Below are 18,246 nucleotides of genomic sequence, written 5' to 3'. Positions count from 1 at the left end.
CTACATTGCTAGAAAGCCATGCATTAATATCATGGCTTAGTTAAGCTGCTGTTTCACAGGGAGTTACTAACTACACACATACAGGAATTTGAGCGCCTTCCAAGGATGAGATGATACTCCCTAAATGGAAACATTATCATTCCATCATCGTGTAGGCTGAATGTGATGCCTATCATAAACAGTTAATCCAATTTCTCAGAATCTTGTCACCATGCCTAGCATTCCAGGGGAGAAGAATAATATTATTATTTGGGGGGGGGGGGGGGGGGGGACACGGACGACACACACCAAACATTTTTTATTTTACAGCACAGCTTTCACATAAAGGCATCACACAATTATTTCTAGAATAATAAAATTACAGAATCACAAACTAAAAATCCTAAATCAATAAGGTGGTGGTAAGGGCTTTATAAATAGCTATATGCAAAGCTTGACAGTTGCAGAGCAGCAAAAGGAGAAAAATTGAGGGGCAGAGACAAAGGAGAAGAGCTTTTCAGCTGGCATTTTGAAAGGATTGAGAGAAGGGTTCTTAAGAAGGCAAAGTGAAGGGGCAATTAGAAGCTGATGAGTAGCGTTTACTGATCTGCTTGCTCCATGCGTACTTACCTCTACTGGGCAGCCTTTGGACTACGAGGAAGATTTAGAAAAAACAACAAGTTGTTCCATGAGCAGTGAGTGACGCCTGGTTCCCTCCCTATGGACTTCTCCATCCCCGCACTCCCACGTGCCCAACCCCAGCACCGTTATCCCTGCTCCCACCTCGGAAGCAGGGCCTAGCTGAAGCTCCGTGCCTCCTGGCTACGAGGCCAGCAGGTGCACCCAGGGCGGCAGCTGTGAGGACCCTGCCGCGTCCTCGGTGGAGGAGCTAACCTGGATCCGTCTCCCCCAGTCAACAGTGAAATTTCACAACTTGGAACAAGTGGTTAAAATCTCCGAAGATGATTCAGTTTCTGCAAAGTTCAGTGAAATCTGGTTGAACTTTGCCAGCAGATTCCAAGTTATTCAGGAAGGGTGAAAGAGGGTAGGGCGTACAGAGGGCACAATTACATATGACTCATTCTTAGAAAGCCCAACACATCCTCCCCTTCTACATTAAAAACAAAAGCAGTACTGAAATAAGCATGAAGGGGCCTAGCTCCCACTTGTTCTCATCAGAAACAGAATGATTCTCACCTGGCTTTAAAAATATTCTGTCCGACCTGTATGTGTCTGGACCGATGCACTAGTCTGAAAACTGTCCAAATCTTGAAGATTCAAGCCACAATCTTGCTTATTTTGAAAATCGAGACCCTCATCCAATTTACAGTTTTAAATTTTCACGCATTTTACCAGACACTTTCATTGAAAACTGATCTTGTACATTTATTCTTTTCCATAAAAAGATTTACTCTTAAAAACATATTAATCATCTTTCATCTGACTTACAATTAGGCAAAGTTAGATTAGCTCTACATTTTCACAATGCTTGGTCCCGGGGAGAGCATACAAGCAGAGACAAAAATCAAAGCTCATATTGGTTGAAGGAAGGCCTATTTTAAGCAAAAGTGAGTATTTGTCACTACCACAAAGCCAACACTCTCTTTAGAACAAGAAAGCTAAAGAACTGTTTTGAGGAACTACTAGAAGATGAGGGCTGCAGTGTATTGGCAGAAGTATGTTGAAACTATAGTCAACTCCAACACACACAATATATTAGATACTGGGTTAGAACAACCAAAATTAAGAAATTCAGGTATATTAAAAGCTACGTTAAAAACCTGAAGACCAGTACACCTACAGCCTAAACACCATGACAACAAATTTAATATATGTAAAATTTCGAGGTCAATGTCCCCCGTAATATATTTTAATATTAAAGGAAGGACACAATGGCAAGTGGGTAACTGAAAAGTTAATGTTACGGGGAGACCAGCTATAAATTAAGGCCCTACAGGTAAGCTAGCAATTTACAGCTGAAGTAGAATATCCACCAAATGAGAAACATCCGTTTCAAAAGCCACTCTAATATTCAAATCTGTGCAAAATATTCCATTAAGAAACTTAAAGAGAAGCTATCGCTGAGCAGTTAAAAGCAACGTTTTCCACTGGCACTGATACTGTGCTGCAAACTGACCAAAATTAAACCCGAACATGAGAAAATCATGGACTCTGTTAAAGCCCCTTTACACAGTGAAGCTGCATATCCTGCTACTCTAAATACTTTTTCCAGAACATGCAACTAAATCATCAGGATGCTCAAAAGCCAAAGAAAATGTTGGCCAAGTGGTTTGTTTAGATTTCCAGTGTGCTTGGTGATCAAAACCGTTACCTATTCTGGGTTTAGTGATGTCATGGTAAAAGTTGCATATTTGTAAAACCTTATTTTTATTTCTTTTAAACTTAAAATGCACCCACAAACTCAGTGAAATTCCCTCCACAGATCTCCAGAGAAACATCTGTAGCCACACAACTCCCAACGCATTATTGTTGGACTCTTTGATCTGCCTTTGTCCTCTTGAACTTCACATGTAGGAATGATGTAGCCTTTTCCACTATGTCGTAAGAACAGATGTTTTAAATTCAAGTTTCAGCAAAGCAGTCAAACAGCCTTTGTAAACTTGAAAGATGGAATCAAGTTTCCTACACTCATCTTCCCTTTGCAGATGGAAAGCAGAGTGGGTGCCACTGGGGACTCCAAGGTGCTGCTGCATCAGAACAATGCTGCTTTGCCTTTCACAGCTGAGACAAGCTGTGTCATTTTATTGGCTTGTTAGACCCTGAATGAGCGTGCGTAAGTCTGAGAGCCAGAGAAGGGAACCCCAAACACGTTTGCCTTTCGACCACTATATACACACATAGGAAGTGTCATCAGACAGCATTTCTGTACTGTACGCTGTAACGTGGGTATGGCACACAAAGCACTGTCTGTGAGCTCGCGGGTTATAGAGTGAACTACCACTGTTTCTCCATTTTCACCATATAAAGAACAGTAACAAAAATCCTTCCTTTACAGCCCTGTGGGGTTTCTCTTTCCTCCTATTTGTTATAATCTGAACCACCAACTTAAGCATCTAGTACTTCTGTAGCTCACAAAGCAAGCTGTGGGCATGGTCCTGGACGTAGTCTAACCACTCACAGAGACACTCTGTCATTTATTGCAAAGGCCTGGACCTATATGCAATGACTGGATGAGCTATAACTACAGAAATATAGTAAGTTATTGGAAGAGCGGAGGATTTTTTTTTTTTTTTAAATAAATCAGGAAGAGTTTGTTGATGGATTGATGATTGACACTACTTAGTTCTGCTGCCAATAATAAATTTTATATTGTAGCTACCCTTGAAGCATAGATTTATCTTCTTTCCCTTCTTCCACAGTGCCTGCTACAGACTGTGTGGCACCAATGATTACATGTAATCGCAGCTGTTGTCTCTCCTTCCTCAACCCCAGCAGAAAGGGCAACGTGCCCCATAGGATGAGAAACAGCCATATACATGCTACAGAACTAGCGAAGTCGTCATTAACCATGTTGTTCCAGTCACCGTAAAACCCCGTATGTCAGTGATTTAAACAGATTCACGCAGGTATGAAACGTGATCCTTAGCAGCTAATCCAATAAAGAAACAAAAATACTTACATTTCACAGACTCCATTAATAACTATAAAGCTTTTACCTATGTGTTGCTCATTTAGCTTCGTATCCACAAGGAACACTGCACCCTAACACTGCAGTTGTAATGTACATCAATGGCCCTTAGGAGAACGTTAAAAGATGACAAAAGAGTCTGAGTAAAAATGGATGGTATATTTATTGACTTAAAGGTTCCTAAAAAACTCAATTCGTAGGCAGACATTACTTTTGCTTCTTCCAGGTAAACACGTTAGTTTACACCTCTGTAGGACTGCCAAGTGTTTTCATTCTACTACAGAGCAAACAGGGAATATTCATTTTTATTTTTAGCTTTTCTACTAAAAAGCAGCTCTGCTAAATTCAGTGTGTGATTCTGCTAGGCAGGAAAGATGTTCAGCTAATCAAGTCTCCCATGGTAATCCTCAATTTGTGTAAGTTAAGATGTACTATTCTATCCTGTATCTACAGAAGACACGTCAAAAGACTTCCCCCCCCACTACTAACAAAAACGACAGCCTCATTTATTTTCAGTCACATACAAATAATGCAGCTGATCATCAGAACATGCATACCCAGAAAAATATGAGAATGCTTTTCTGAAATTCTGGCAGAAGCAGAGCAAGGAAATGATTATTGGCAGCTCATTAGATAAGATATTCCTTCAAGTGTACAGTAAACTCCATGGTTATCATTAAACTCATCTAAGTGTTTTGCTGAACTCATGTCTGTATCTGGTTTAAATAATTTAAATAGCTTCTGTTTTTCCTTTAGTTTCGGTGCACTGTGCAGCATTTCTTTCATATTTGTGGTAAAAGTGATTCACCAACAACTGAAAGCAGAAAATGAAAAGGTGTCACGCCTTCAGTAGTGGCAATAGAGCTGGCAGCATTCACAAATACCATCTTATAAGGTATTTATTTTAACCTTTTTAGTCTAGAGGAATTTCAAATTTTATAAATGAAGATCTTGTGTTGGAATAAGGAGGAAGGGAAGAAATCTTACCAATGCTAACGAGGTGCAAGATGAGAAGTACACTTTGTACAGGCTTTAAACTGTGAGGTGTGACTACCATTTAAAAAAATCAAATAAACAAAATACAAGAGAAAAATAGTAAATAAAGTTATGGATTTTTGAGGTTTGTAAGGCAGTGCAAAACATTCTCATTTTGCTTCTTACCACATTATCAGAAAATAGTCATCTATATGAAAGCTGTCAACTCGGTTAGATGTATTACTTGCACATAGTACATTTTAACAGACCAAATATGTCATAGTTATGTAAATGAGCCCTCCACCATTATTACCAGTGATTTATGAGAAATCATAATGTATTTTAAACTATGCAGGTAGCCAAAGCAGCTTCTGGAACTAGATGGGAACGCAGGAGGTGACCAGACAGATGCTAGAATCCACACGTAGTAATTTCTTTTTGTGTTCCTACCACTAGTTTTCCTATGTTATTGCCCGATTTGGTGATCTGCCAAAATTAACAACCTTCATTTTGATTATCATCGAACTGATCTAGATTGGAGAAAGCCCAGCATGTCCTGTCACCCCGTCTGCAAACCAACAACATTGTTTGCTTTAGGCTTCCAGTATGTACCACTGTAACGGTACACCCAGACAGACCAACAGGCAGCACACTCTGTGTGTCCTATCAATCACACCCACATCTACTCACTGTGAAGGCTGTATATAGATCATTAGGTAACTCTGAACTCTTAATTCACCTTCCAAATGCCCCAATTCAAGTATATAAATTGAGTGTCAATACTTGCAATGATTTCCTATTTATATATAGCCCTTTGTTGCAAGTATATTAAAACAAAGAGAGATCAAATCTAAATAAAGAGAATGTCAGGTATGCAATAGTTATCTGTATGAGTGAGCTATTTCATGAAAATCCAATTCCAAGGCATAGTTTGCAGCAGTTATAATGATTCGATAATGTTCTGCAAGACTTACAAGATTTGGCAGAACATGATAGAAAGACAATGGTAAGTCCTGGCCTATACAACAACCTTACATGGGTCATAATTTTCCATGCTGCTTAGATTTGGAATTTCTTGCAAACACACCATGTACAATCTGTAGAAATAAAGTACCAACACCATCAAGGATAAGCTGAAGCTGAAATAACATCAGATGATTACAGATAAATGCATTTGTAGAACTATTCCCCAATACATTCCTCAAAAAAAGGGCTAATTGTCCCTCCAGCTGCTTCTGGCCATAACTTACGACTTTTCTGGGATCCCATGTGGCAGAATGAGTAGCAGACTTGGTTTCCATTTCATTTTGTCTTTAAGTTAAGAGGCAAGGTAGCACTTAACAAAATATCACTATTTTCGGAATACCCAAATTAAATTTCATTAAAAAGTATACCATGCAGTTTGTCATGAAAAGGAAGTCTCATTTTCAAATTTGGGGTCTTTAAGAGGTTTGAATTGCTATGCTTCAGAAGCTTTGAAGGGACAGTACTTACACATGAGACTACTACTCATAGCATCTTACTAATATTTTGCAAAGTATGCTTCCAGCATTTTCTTACAGAATATTCGCATGTAAGTAGCATTCAGTGCTAGGCAAAAATAGTCGTCTGTTCAGGACTGGCATTCCTGGTGAATTCCAAGACCTGCTTCTGTACTTTAAAGTAACAGACATTTGCCAACATACAAGCACACAATTAATATTCAACAATTGTACCAGTCGTTTCACTGCTGTTACACAGAAACGCTAAATGTTAAGTATACCTTTGAATGCAACATTTTATTGAACCACAGCAACATAATTCTTCAATTTTCATCTCTGGATTTTAAAAAAAGACTGTTTCTAGAGTAGGCAGAGATTTTAGATAATTTTTTTTTCCAGATATGCATCCTTTGATAGAGAAATTATTCTTGAGTGTTACCTCCGCTGAGGTACAAGAAGTCATCCCAGCTATTTAGAGCACCACAATGCTCTAACTACTAAAAAAACCAGATTGCCAGTTTTATTTTCTTTTCTCCTTTGCGCTTGTCTTTCTTCAAGACTATGGTCTCAATTTCTAAAAGATTACTCAACTAAGTAATTCCCAACTGATTTTCTCACTAGCAATCCAGCAAGGTATTTGGTACAACGACCACACCAAAAACACTCACACCTGTGGGTTTTCCTTTCATAGTGAGATTGAAAGATCTTAACAGTCACCTGACTCCACCATGATATCATACTCCCTACTTTCTGACTAGTAACTATACTAATGTGAAGCCTGGTAAGTGCACTGTGCAAGAAAAAGTCAATTTGATGAGAACTGAGCCTGGGGGAGGTAAATTAATAATGAAACAGTTTGGTTTAGCTCTTCCTCTAGAGAAGTCTGTACAACTCCTCGGTTAGATAATTATTTGCCTTTGAACATCAAACCTTTACTGTGAGTAGCTTATCTGTCCTATGGCCAATCCTCTCCAAAGGGCCTGGATCTCTTAAAAGAATTAAGGGATTTTGTAGGAAGGGTCACTCCCATACCTTTCTCGATCTGTTCTGTAATAAGATGAACTTAGGTCCTCTGTTGATCAGTAATAAATATATGCAAATAACGTGGGAATTTATAAATGGCAACATGCAGTTAATTTCATAATGCCTTAAAAAACTTCATGCAAATGTACCCACTAAATCAAGCAGCATTTTAAAAACACACAGGAATCACAACAGTAAACAGTACAAATGAGAAAATCCTATGTACATACCACAGTGCTTCCGTTGTGCATGTTATGTGTGTCCTTATGGGCATGGGCACAGAAATCTATGCAAGCTGTTACACCAGAGAAAGGCCTACCGTCCTTGGATCCAAGCCGACAGTCTGGGCCCATGTGTTCATTTTCCACCTAGAAGTAAAATAAACTACAGGTACTTGGGACTGAAAGCGAGCGACTTGGAACCCCACGAGGCACAACTGCACTGGTGAGTGAATAAATGCAGCCCGTAAGAATGACAGGAAAGCACGTATTTTCCTATGAAACATGCAACACTTATGACTGGACGTCAACGAGATAATCAGCTCAGCCAGAGTCAAAATGTCATTAAATAAAAATATTTTATTTACAGTATTTTCTCTAAGCCTTTTACATGTGCACAGCTCAGGGCATAACTTAACCATCAGCTGAAACAAAAAGAAGGTGCAGTATTTTTAAAACTAGCCAAACGAAGCAACCACTGTAAGTAAGCACAGGGATTCACCACATCTGCGAGGTCCGCAGCTTCTACCCATGAACATACTTTGGGGTTTCGTCTTTTTTTCAAACTATGCTGCCCGTTCAGAGCTACAGCCACGCTAGTGGAATGTCACAGACCTACCTGGTTCTGGAAAGCTTCAGGAGCAAGCTTTTTATAAACTGGAGCCACGTCAGTTGCTAAAGTTTGCAAATTATTTTCAAGAAGTTCCTCCTGCAGAGAAAGGCAACATTCAGAGCGCTGTAATTTGCTTTCAAAGAATCTAATCTAGTTTAGAGATGCCTGACAAGTCAGCGAAGCTAAGGAAGTCCACCTCTATCTTAAATTTTATTAACCCGACTTCTGTTTTGCTGCCTTTTGTCACCAACCGTAAATAAGCCTACTTTTGCATGACTAAAATACCAAAATTGTTAAATGGAAGTCAACCAAATAACAATGGAAGGTATCTGCTAGGGCAAAGAAACCCAATACACAAGGAACTTATTTTTGCATCATTTCCTTCTTCTGACACATAGTTGAGGAATGAGGTACGCTCCACATAAAATAGAGAAGTAACATCCAGAAGAGAAAAATTATATCATGTGCTGAGTGGAGATGGAACTCCAGGTCTTCTTTTAGTGGCTTGCTTATGGGGCCTTAATTTACGTCGATACAGCTCTGCTGAAAGAATCCCAGGTTTCCGTTCTCTTTTTCTTTTAATTGTATGCGTAACTCCCAATAGCATTTAACATTAATTTCAGCTCTTAGGGGAAGGGGGAGGTTTCTAACATTGCAACAGAATTCTTATTAGGAACATTCAATAAATATTTTGGGTTTTGGAGGTGCAAAACTCAGGACTTTATGGAAATACCTACTAGATTAGGAAGTAATATTCCTTTCCTTGAGGTAAGCTGTATAAACATGGAGCTAGCTAGGTGGGCTTCTATGGCAGTGTGACATTTAAACTCTTGTTTATAGAAACAATCCCTAAATTCTTTTCCTAAATTTTTGCTTTTCCAGGAAAATCACTGACCAACTGGGAAAGAAAAGGGTGGTGACATACTCCCTACTTTGTTTTCCTCCAAGGGCCAGGCTTTGACAGACAACTGCAGCTTCAGTTTTGCATGCTGTATAGTGGCAAAAAATAACAGCTTACTTTATTTTGTTCAAAAAAACCCAAACCAAAACAAACACCACCACTTATCACCATATATTGTAAACACCAATGTATATAAACATACAAGGATACTTTCACATTTTTCAATGTGGTCTTGCATTACAAAATGATACCGTATTTTTAACTCAGACTACAGCCAGTTTATTAACTGTTGAGCACTACCACAAGTTTTTCTGAACTGCATGGAAGGTAACGCATCCTTAATTATCCATCCTATGTACTATTCTTACCTAGGTGTATTACACCCTTAACCTCATCTCACTCCATCCAGTGCCTCAAATGATCCAAGTCTTTCTGGACTTCGAACTATCTTCTTCTTAATTCGCTATACCTCCTAGCTTTATGTCATCCGCAAAATCATCAATATCCAATATTTAGCTAAAAGAAGTATCTGCTAGAAAAATTAATGACAAAACCAAATGAAGAGAAAAATTATTTACTACTTTGAGATGCACTGACAACCTGCACACACACCGCAACTGCCCAAGCACCACTGTCGCCTACAGCTGGAGGCTTTTGCACGGTGGCAGCCTAAGGGTGCACACGCTTCCCTCGCAGGCAAACACAGTTATGGAGTACCTGCGTGCTGTGCAACCCTCATCCCCTCTCAGCTGCAGAATCCAAAGAAGCTTTAAAACAACTTCAATGGAAAAGGAGAAATGAGGGAATGCACTTTTAGATCAGAAATCTAGAAAATGTCCTGGTTCAGTATCTTCTCTTTTAGGCAACGGCTGTTGCCCTGTGGTAGAAGGCATTCTCCTGCAGAAACCTGCAGGCTACCTGTCAAGTGAACAGGCCGTGCCAGACAGCTCTCATGAGGGGGGTATCGTTTCCAGGTGCTGCTGTGAATGCCGTCGCGCTTGACTAAGTGTCCAAATGGGGCTCAGGGTGGCCGTTTCACAGACTCAGAGGAAGCGATGCCACCATCAGAGCTTGCAGTCTTGCGGAGTGTATTCTGACCACAGACAGATCTCTTGGAGCTGTCTCGTAAGAGATATGGCACAGCCTAATATTTCATTACACAGTACCTATGAAGGTTGTCACCTTTGCTGATTCCCCAGAGAAAACACATGCACAGAATGCTCCATGCATAGCATTACACAGGGGGAGACCCTAAAACCACAGTATCACAAAAAATGGAAAAGGACAAGAAGGAACAGGATTCCTAAAATGAAAGAATGCCCAATACATACGTTTTTCTATAAACTGAAAATTTATAAAATAAATTCCCTCTTGAGACAAGCAGGGCTATTTTCAGCTTGTACTGCCTTAGTCATGTATTCAGTGAGAAGAAGGGCGCAAGGGCCGTGCACACTCTGTTCTGCTGAGGCAGAAGTCCCCCACTTCAAGCCCTAAGGAAGTCTGTGAATACCCACCATGTGAGTGGACAGCACAGCTCAGAGGAGATTGAGGGTTTTGCATTCATGCACATATGCATAAAAGATGCTTCATCAACCCTTTCAGGAAAAAATTAGGACTTGGGAGGAATATTTAGCTCCAGTGAATCAACTGACATCTCTCTCTTCCAAGAAATAATGTTTAACATTGTGCGTACATATGCACATGTACACTACACATTAAAAAATGCAAGAATACCTCTGCTGCTGTCTGGACTTCAACCAGCTGGGTCTTTTCTGTAGCTGGTAGCAGTGGAGTTCAGGAGCCGATAAGGATTATCAGCAGGGTAACCCAAACAGAGAACTAGGTAACTGACTGCTGTACTATAGTATATCTCTCTTACAGCATGCCAGATGTGCTAGTAAAAGACGTGATACTTTAATCTAGGAGTTCCACAGGGAAGTGGGGTTAGACACATCTACAGTCAGAACAAAAGGCACTTTAGAGTTACCCTGAGGAATATATGTTCATCAGGCAGCGGTTATCAGTTTACAACACGTTTATTCCTTCTTCATGAAAAAATTTCCAATGTAAAAGACAAGTTTGGTTGGTTTTTTTTTTTTTTAGAGGTTCATTACTTCACATAATCCACCACCGTATTTTCTGTGCTATCTCACCTTTACGTCATCACTAACACTCATAAGCAGCAATTACAGTATCATTTCACTGCATCATATCTTAGTGTATCCATTCCTTCAAGTGTGTTTAAAAAACATGCTGTCCACAGAAAAAACAGTTTATTCTAGGTGGCAGACAGAAGACTAGGTTGTCAGCTGGTCAGACAGCAGTGTGAAAGCAGTGCAACCCAAGGTACAACATTTTCTATGACAAGGCAAAAGGACTGAATCTCTGAGGTGCAGGCTTGGTCCTTAGAAAAAACCTTTAGCTGTATTTTATACTGACAAAGAATTAGCATTTCATACAGAGTTAGACAGTGGAGCCAAATATCCATACATAAAAGCATTTAAGGATAATTTTAGGGTATTTAAATTCATAGTAAATGACACTAAGTTTTCATACAGTGGAAAAATCATAAATACTACAGTTACAAAACATTTAGTTGGGTGCCTGTGTGGTAAGCTATGCTTACATGTGTGAGAGAGAAGGGGTGGATATCTGTAGATTCCATTTCTAGTTCTGAAAATCATCAGAATAAGTGTTTGGAGGAAAAAAACAAACAAACAATAAAATAAATAAAATAAATCTTACTTGTTTAGGGTCATCAGTGAGAAGCCTAAATTTCCTGGGGTTTTTGCTTCTGGCAAACTTACAGCCATTGAAATACATACTCCATGAACAGCCAAATGAGAATGATGCTCCACAAGTTTCTGGATCAAGTCCTTGACATGCACAAGTACGACTATGAAAGGAAATAAAGACACATCAAGTCAGCTGACAACACGGCTCTTTTTTTTTAGGTCAATCCTATAATACATAGCATAACAACAGAGGAATTTATAAAATATATGGTTTAACCAGATATTTTTTGTTAAGGAAATATTAATATGTAGAGGACTGACTTTTTCCCCCATAAAGACAGTCTCAACTCCCCAGAGACCCACTTCTGGGAAATAAATACATAACACTCAGTTACAGCTATATAAATATACCAATGCTACTTTGATTTTGACTTCTCCAGTTGGATAAAATTTTTATCCAAGAAAATACCACTGCTACTAAAGGTTACCCCTAAATCCAATAATTATTTTGTTAGGTGCAGCAATACCATTACCTCCAAACTGATCCAACTTTCAAAGCGCGCACTTCTACTCAGCCCAACCCTTTAAGAGCACAAGCATTAGATTCAGGTCACTGTACAGCTATTAGCGTCTGTTAAATGTGGGCTACACAAAAATCGGCACAAAGGCAGCACTGCTACAGAGCCTGAGTTGCAATATATTATCTAGTCAATTAAACTAAATCCTCTCAGAGGCACAGAGAGGAAGATCCTAATTTTGAGTGTTCAATCTCTCGTTTATTTAAAAAAGTCACATATCACCTTCTTAGCAGCTCTTTAGCATGGCCCTGTGTGGAAAGGGCACACTGACTGTCTTCAGGCAGCATGCACAAAGCCAGAAGTTCACTGCCACCCCTTTCCCTGGGTGTAGCATGTACAACTATCACTTACAGCCTGGTCTCTAGGAAAAGCCAGGAACCGAGTTTTATACTGAAATGACACCTAGTGGTTTGTAGTTTCAAATGAGCTTTTGTATAGTTATTTTATGAGTTGAACTATTGAATTCTCAAGTTATTTATTGCAGAACATTCAAAAGGCAACACAACAATCATTTACTATTAAAGTAACTTACTCTTCATTTAACGCACATCTACGGCTGGTGGGACAGCCGTATTTTCTGAGACTCTGCGTCAGTTCTTTGTACAGCGTATCAGCCAGGAGATGAGGGATCCCTTCCCAGGCCAGTATGAGAATCACGATGACGGCAGTTTGACAGTGGTGTCCTGCACGCTGACGTACCAAGCACAGCAACTTTTCCTCATCGCTACTTCTTCGTATCACCTGGAAGAATCATTTTGTTTATTCTTAGATAAGTTTAGGAAACACGTAATGCACTGCTCTTCTCTGGGACACATAAGGCCTGGAAGAGTAAGAAATACTGCTGCCCAGAGAGTCCCTCAGCAAGCAGGACTGGAACAGCATCACACACTGATCTCTGGTATAGAACATGATTTTGCGTTGCCTTTTTACCTGTAGAAGAAATAGCAGTACATTTTACAGGAGGAGGAATATTTTAGATGTTCTACACAAACAATAAAGAATATGGATTAAGAGAAAAATAAGTACTAGAAGGAAATAATAATCCTGAGACAACAGATCCACTGCAAACCTAAGTTACCTTGAAAGTAATACTGAAAACATACTGCCAAAACCCAGAATGCAGGTACGTAAAAGCACATCACAAAAACACATGTATACATGGGTTAGGATGGTTACCACAGTGACGTGTCAGTATATAAAATGGTTCCCACCTCGCAAAGTAAGGTTAGAAGAAAGTGATGAAAATAAACTCCATTCTTATTGAAGGAAGTAATGAGATTTTTCAGAACATATCCCTAGAAAACGTACACTGAAGTTCTTAGCAGAGTGCTGAAGTTTTTTACTAAACGGTATGATATACAAAGCAAACTTTGTCAACCTTATCCACGAAACAAAAAGACTAACACAATATGGAACCATACAATATACCACTGAACTAAAAAAAAAAAAAAAAAAAGGAAAAAGGAAAAAAGCTAGGCAGTCCTACTCCCACATATTTAGGTTTTTATCACAACCTGAAACAGAGTTCCATTGTAAGATGACCAAAAAAATGCATTAAAGCTAGGCAATACAAGAACACAATCTTTGAAAATATGTTTATCTATTCTTCAAACATATTTTAGCCAGCATAGCCTGTACGAGGCCTCCAACAAAGGTTAATTTCAAACATATTAGGCCTGGACCTTTCTCAGGCACTAGAGGCTAAATCCACTTCCTCTGCTCTGCCATACATAGGATGGGGACCAGCAAGTCTCTCTTCCTCACTGTGCGCAGATGGCGAGCCCTTGCAGATATTCTTTGCCAGCTCTGTAGCAATACACTTGCTCAGGGCAAGCAGTCGGTCACCCTGGCTTTCCACCCAACACCCCCTCTCCATCAGCAGAACTCCCATACATACGTTACTAGTCAAGGACTATAAAAGCTGGACGGCAATGGAGTTTCACTTACTCTTTGAATACCTCCAAATATCTGAGTTTTCACGCAGATTCCCTATTGGGCTGACGTCAAAGCTTCTTTGTTGCCAGACGTGCAGCTGTCATTCATATGTGACCCCTAGCCTGATCAGCTGTGAATATCTAAATTATTTGAACTCATTAAAAGCAGGGACCAAAGTACGCTTGCAATTAATCTGCAAATGAAAAGGTTTTCAATGGACGAACAGTTTCAGAGGGAATCTGTGCAGGCTTAGCAGGAAGAAGCAAGCTTAAAGTTAATTTGTGACAAGAGAATAAGTATCACCCTTCTAAAGTTAATCATACAGTCTTACAATCAGCCTTAAACTTCATGAGAAAACAAGCAAATGCATCCGAGATACCATTCCTCAAAAGGAGTCTTGGTTGTGACTGACCAACCAGTACAGTATTTTTTATAAAGAAGGAAAAATAATGCAACTCATTTACATTTGAGTGAGGTTTACAGAAAATCTATTATGGCTGATATACAATACAGGTTATTCATGTCAGTGTGAGTTTTACATTCCTGCAGCAGCACAGTTCCTTCAAGTCAGGAGGAGAGGAATTTAATTTTGTTACTCAGCATGAAGGGTGATGCTTTTACTCTTTTTTCTTTTTCTAGACTTCGTAACTTCAATAAAGAAGTCTGGTACCTCTTAGTTTCTCAGTACATCAGGTTGCCCTTTTTGAGTTCTCATATAGTTCTAAACTGGAAATACACAGTCCAGGAAAAATGACAAACAGACAGGAAGGAAATTTATAGTTTCCTTTAAACTAACACCACACTTCCCTGGAGTTAAACATAGCTGGAGTTTGCTTCATTATGCATGCAGTAGAGAATGCAATACTCTTACTGGACCCAAAAACATTTTACAATCCATCATCTTTCAGGCCACAAAGGTAGATAATAGATTTATTAGTTGTCTGAATTTAATTTCTGTGGCTCTTAAGAAGTTACATTGTATGCTCATCTGACTGCTGCAGCCAGAGTACTCCCATCCCTTCGTTAGCAGAGATAAGGCACTTTTCTCACCTGACTGTTATGGTCTTAGAAGAGCACAACTTGCACCGAAACAATCACGGTTCCTCCAGGCCTGCAGCCAGTGACACAGCAGACAGAGCTGGAGCCATGTTGCCTTCCCCATATAAACTGATGATGCCCCTTCACGTGCTATGGCTGACATTCTCAAAGCAGTAATAAACAGAGCCTCTCTTTTGTAATAATAATAAATCCACAGCAATACCACGCTCAATATACAGAAAAGCACATTTGAGCAGGACAACTAAAAACTATGGAATAAATCCGGCCAACAGAAACACCATGTCATTCTTGATTTAACAGTTTTTCTAGTAGGGGAAACAGCCACTGCAATTGTGGCAGTTTGGCTTGGTGAGTTCTTAGTTACATTAACACTCATGTAAGCCCATTAATTTCCAACTTGTCATTTGTTCTCCAGTGCCTGACTACATCAAATACATGTTTGAACTCTATAATAAGTTCTATGTATATTGTATTATAAGCATAAATATATTAAGCAAAAGTAAAACTGATTGCATTTGCTTTTGTTACTAAACTTGTGGTTATCTGAGTAATTAGTACTACAAGCTGTGTACTGCTTACCAAGATTTTGCCTGATGTGCTTACAGGTCAGATTTCTTACTGTTTTTCTAAGTAATGGACCTAATAAGGCTTTAGTTGACTGATCACTTCTTGAATTACTCTTTAGCTGTCTCCAGTTTGTTTCTTTATTTCTATTCTAGTTTCTGCAGCTTGAAATTACTGGGGATGGTTCCAAGATCTTTTCACCATTAAACATCCCCAAACCATACAGTGTTTTAACCAGCTGCACCCCCATCTACTTTATGGAAACATCACACTTGTTAAATTCATAGAACAGCAACATTGCCTTAATGATGTCATCAGGAAAGCAGCATATATGAAATCTCAGCCTACACTTTAGTTCACTTTATTCTTTTCAGCATGCACTTGTCAGCGTCCTCCTCAGTAAGGCAAATAGAATTAGTATACTGTCACAGCCACAGAGAATACGATAATAATGCAATTTATTAATCAATTCTTCATGCAATAATTTAGAATGTGTATTTATTTGCTATTGAAAGTTTGCAAACGTAATTCCCAGTGTATTTATTGTTTACCTATGAAACACTGGGATACGAAATATTAAGTTAAATATGCAACAAACAGAGCAAGTTGTGAATGTTTCCTCAGGCTGTGAACAATACACAAATCAGCTGGCAAATCTTGTGTCCAAAAATTGTTGGTACTACTCATGATTTCTGTGATGTAGTTAACAACAGCGATACAGTAAATAATTTAATACCTCAGTTTGTTTAATTTTGGTCCCTACTGCATTTAAAAGGAATGAGAAAGTAAACATTTGTTAAGTGGTGGAACTTTAAAGCTAAGTTTTTAAAATGGGAAGATAAAAACTTTTCCCCTGCAATTACTTTTCCACACAAAATAACCATGACTTCTTAGTGACTCACATAGAAAAATAATATAATGAACAAAATAAGCTTGTAATAAGTTTTTAAAGTAATGTCATACAGTCATCTTTTTGCAGGTATGTAGGGCCAGATTACCCCATAACTCATTTAGCAAGCACTAGCTGTCGTCAGTACTAAGTATCCGTCAAAAGATTCCCACGTTAAAAATGAATAATCTGTTTCAGCTGCAACGCAGCACTTCTGGAAAGCAACAGACCTAACAAATTCCCCCACAACGCTTGACTGATACCTATCGGCCCCGTTCTGCACTCACAATAACTGGGCATGAAGTTACACACTACCCACTCCCTCACCTGTTTGTGAACATTACCACATCTAGGACAAAAGGAAAAACTGAAATGGGACACACCTCCTTCCAAACATTTCTTATGCACACACATATTTGGACATACAATGCCACAAGTATCATCCTTGTAGGTTGCTGATTTGGGCAGGATACTCATTTATTTTGATCATTTTCAAAACCAAGTTTTGTACATCCCTTCTCTGCTGGAGTCAGGCACCCACCACTACCACTTTCTGTGCCATGCCTGTTCTGTGTTATTATGGCTACCCATGTGTCTTTGTTCATGTGTGTATCTATAGGAAGGCAGCAATTCAAGTAATTTATTTTATTAGCAAGCCCAGATATTCTCGAATGGCAGAATCTGAGAATATGAGCAAGCCTTCAAGGTGAGCCACAGCCAGTCAGCTAGGACAGAAATACAATCAACAGCTATTATGGCAACATACCACAGATAAGCCTCTGTTTCTACAAGCCACAAAGGTAGAAGTTTACCCAATTTTCTTAACAGAAAGCATGAGCCAAAAGCTAGAGTCTTATTTATTGAACAGGTGCCATACGCAGCAGAATTTGCTCCAGCAATTTAGCAACAAGTTATGGGATAAACAAGAGGAAAAGTTAGTTCTTCACTCCCTCACATACAAGGATAGTGAAGAAACAGAAAGGGAAGCTAAGAATTAAAGAATACAACAAGACGAGGTCAGAGGAGTGCACTGTCCAGCCTTATCCTGATCCTGAGAGTGACTAACAGCAGTTGCCTCGGGATGAGTAGTCAGGAAGGCACTCGGATGCAGAGATGCTTCTCAACAACCACCAGGCACCTTCCAGCCACTTGCCAGCAGCTCGGGGGATGTGCTCTCTCCCAGCTTTTGAAGGATTTGCCTTCTGTGCATTTGTCCACTCACTTCGAAATCTATGCAGCGTTTTGCCATCTGCTACATTCCTGGGCAAAACTTAATTCCAGACGATGTGAAAGAAGAAATGTTATCTTTTCTTCGTCCTGAGCTCGACCCCTGCTAGTGCTCTGTAGTTTTGATATAGGATGAGACTGTGAGTAATAGATTGCTATTCAGCTCTCCATGCCACCAAAGGCTTTAGAGACCCCTGCTTTCCGCCCTTCCCTCTCTGCCAGCCCGATGAGTGTACCTCTACCTGTCTTTCCCAGTTCTGCCATGCTTTCTTGAGTTGGGGGACCAGAACCAGACAGTATTCAAGACTGGGGTGCAGCATGCTTTCTCACCAAGGCATAATTACGTTTCATGTTTTCTTTATTCCTCCCCAATAATTCTCACCAGTTTCTTTTGCTGTTTTCATCACTACTGAACACCAA

At 39.5% G+C, this 18,246-nt stretch overlaps 1 protein-coding gene and 1 long non-coding RNA gene across 5 annotated transcripts in view; one reads left to right on the top strand and one right to left on the bottom strand.

Annotated features, from left to right (window-relative positions):
* The window catches only part of LOC128147146 (uncharacterized), a 32,332-nt gene extending 28,718 nt beyond the window's left edge, over nucleotides 1-3,614 (top strand). The window contains exons 4-5 of one of the 2 annotated variants that reach the window (XR_008236946.1): nucleotides 2,423-2,541; nucleotides 2,646-3,614. This is a non-coding gene — a long non-coding RNA (uncharacterized LOC128147146). The remainder of the gene's footprint in view (nucleotides 1-2,422; nucleotides 2,542-2,645) is intronic. The other variant, XR_008236947.1, reaches the window with a different exon arrangement.
* The window catches only part of TET1 (tet methylcytosine dioxygenase 1), a 70,729-nt gene that overhangs the window by 7,766 nt on the left and 44,717 nt on the right, over nucleotides 1-18,246 (bottom strand). The window contains exons 7-11 of one of the 3 annotated variants that reach the window (XM_052799475.1): nucleotides 12,685-12,893; nucleotides 11,585-11,735; nucleotides 7,945-8,034; nucleotides 7,338-7,475; nucleotides 610-630 (exon numbers count right to left, since the gene is read on the bottom strand). In XM_052799475.1, coding sequence (XP_052655435.1) covers nucleotides 610-630; nucleotides 7,338-7,475; nucleotides 7,945-8,034; nucleotides 11,585-11,735; nucleotides 12,685-12,893 — 609 coding nt within the window. Of the gene's footprint in view, nucleotides 1-609; nucleotides 631-3,963; nucleotides 4,443-7,337; nucleotides 7,476-7,944; nucleotides 8,035-11,584; nucleotides 11,736-12,684; nucleotides 12,894-18,246 lie in introns of those variants that run through there. The other 2 variants (XM_052799477.1, XM_052799476.1) reach the window with 2 other exon arrangements.

Source organism: Harpia harpyja, chromosome 10, assembly GCF_026419915.1.
Source record: "Harpia harpyja isolate bHarHar1 chromosome 10, bHarHar1 primary haplotype, whole genome shotgun sequence".
Classification (NCBI taxonomy): Eukaryota; Metazoa; Chordata; class Aves; order Accipitriformes; family Accipitridae; genus Harpia; species Harpia harpyja.
The sequence above is the reverse complement of the archived record's forward strand: the minus strand, read 5'-3'. Positions and strand labels throughout refer to the sequence as shown.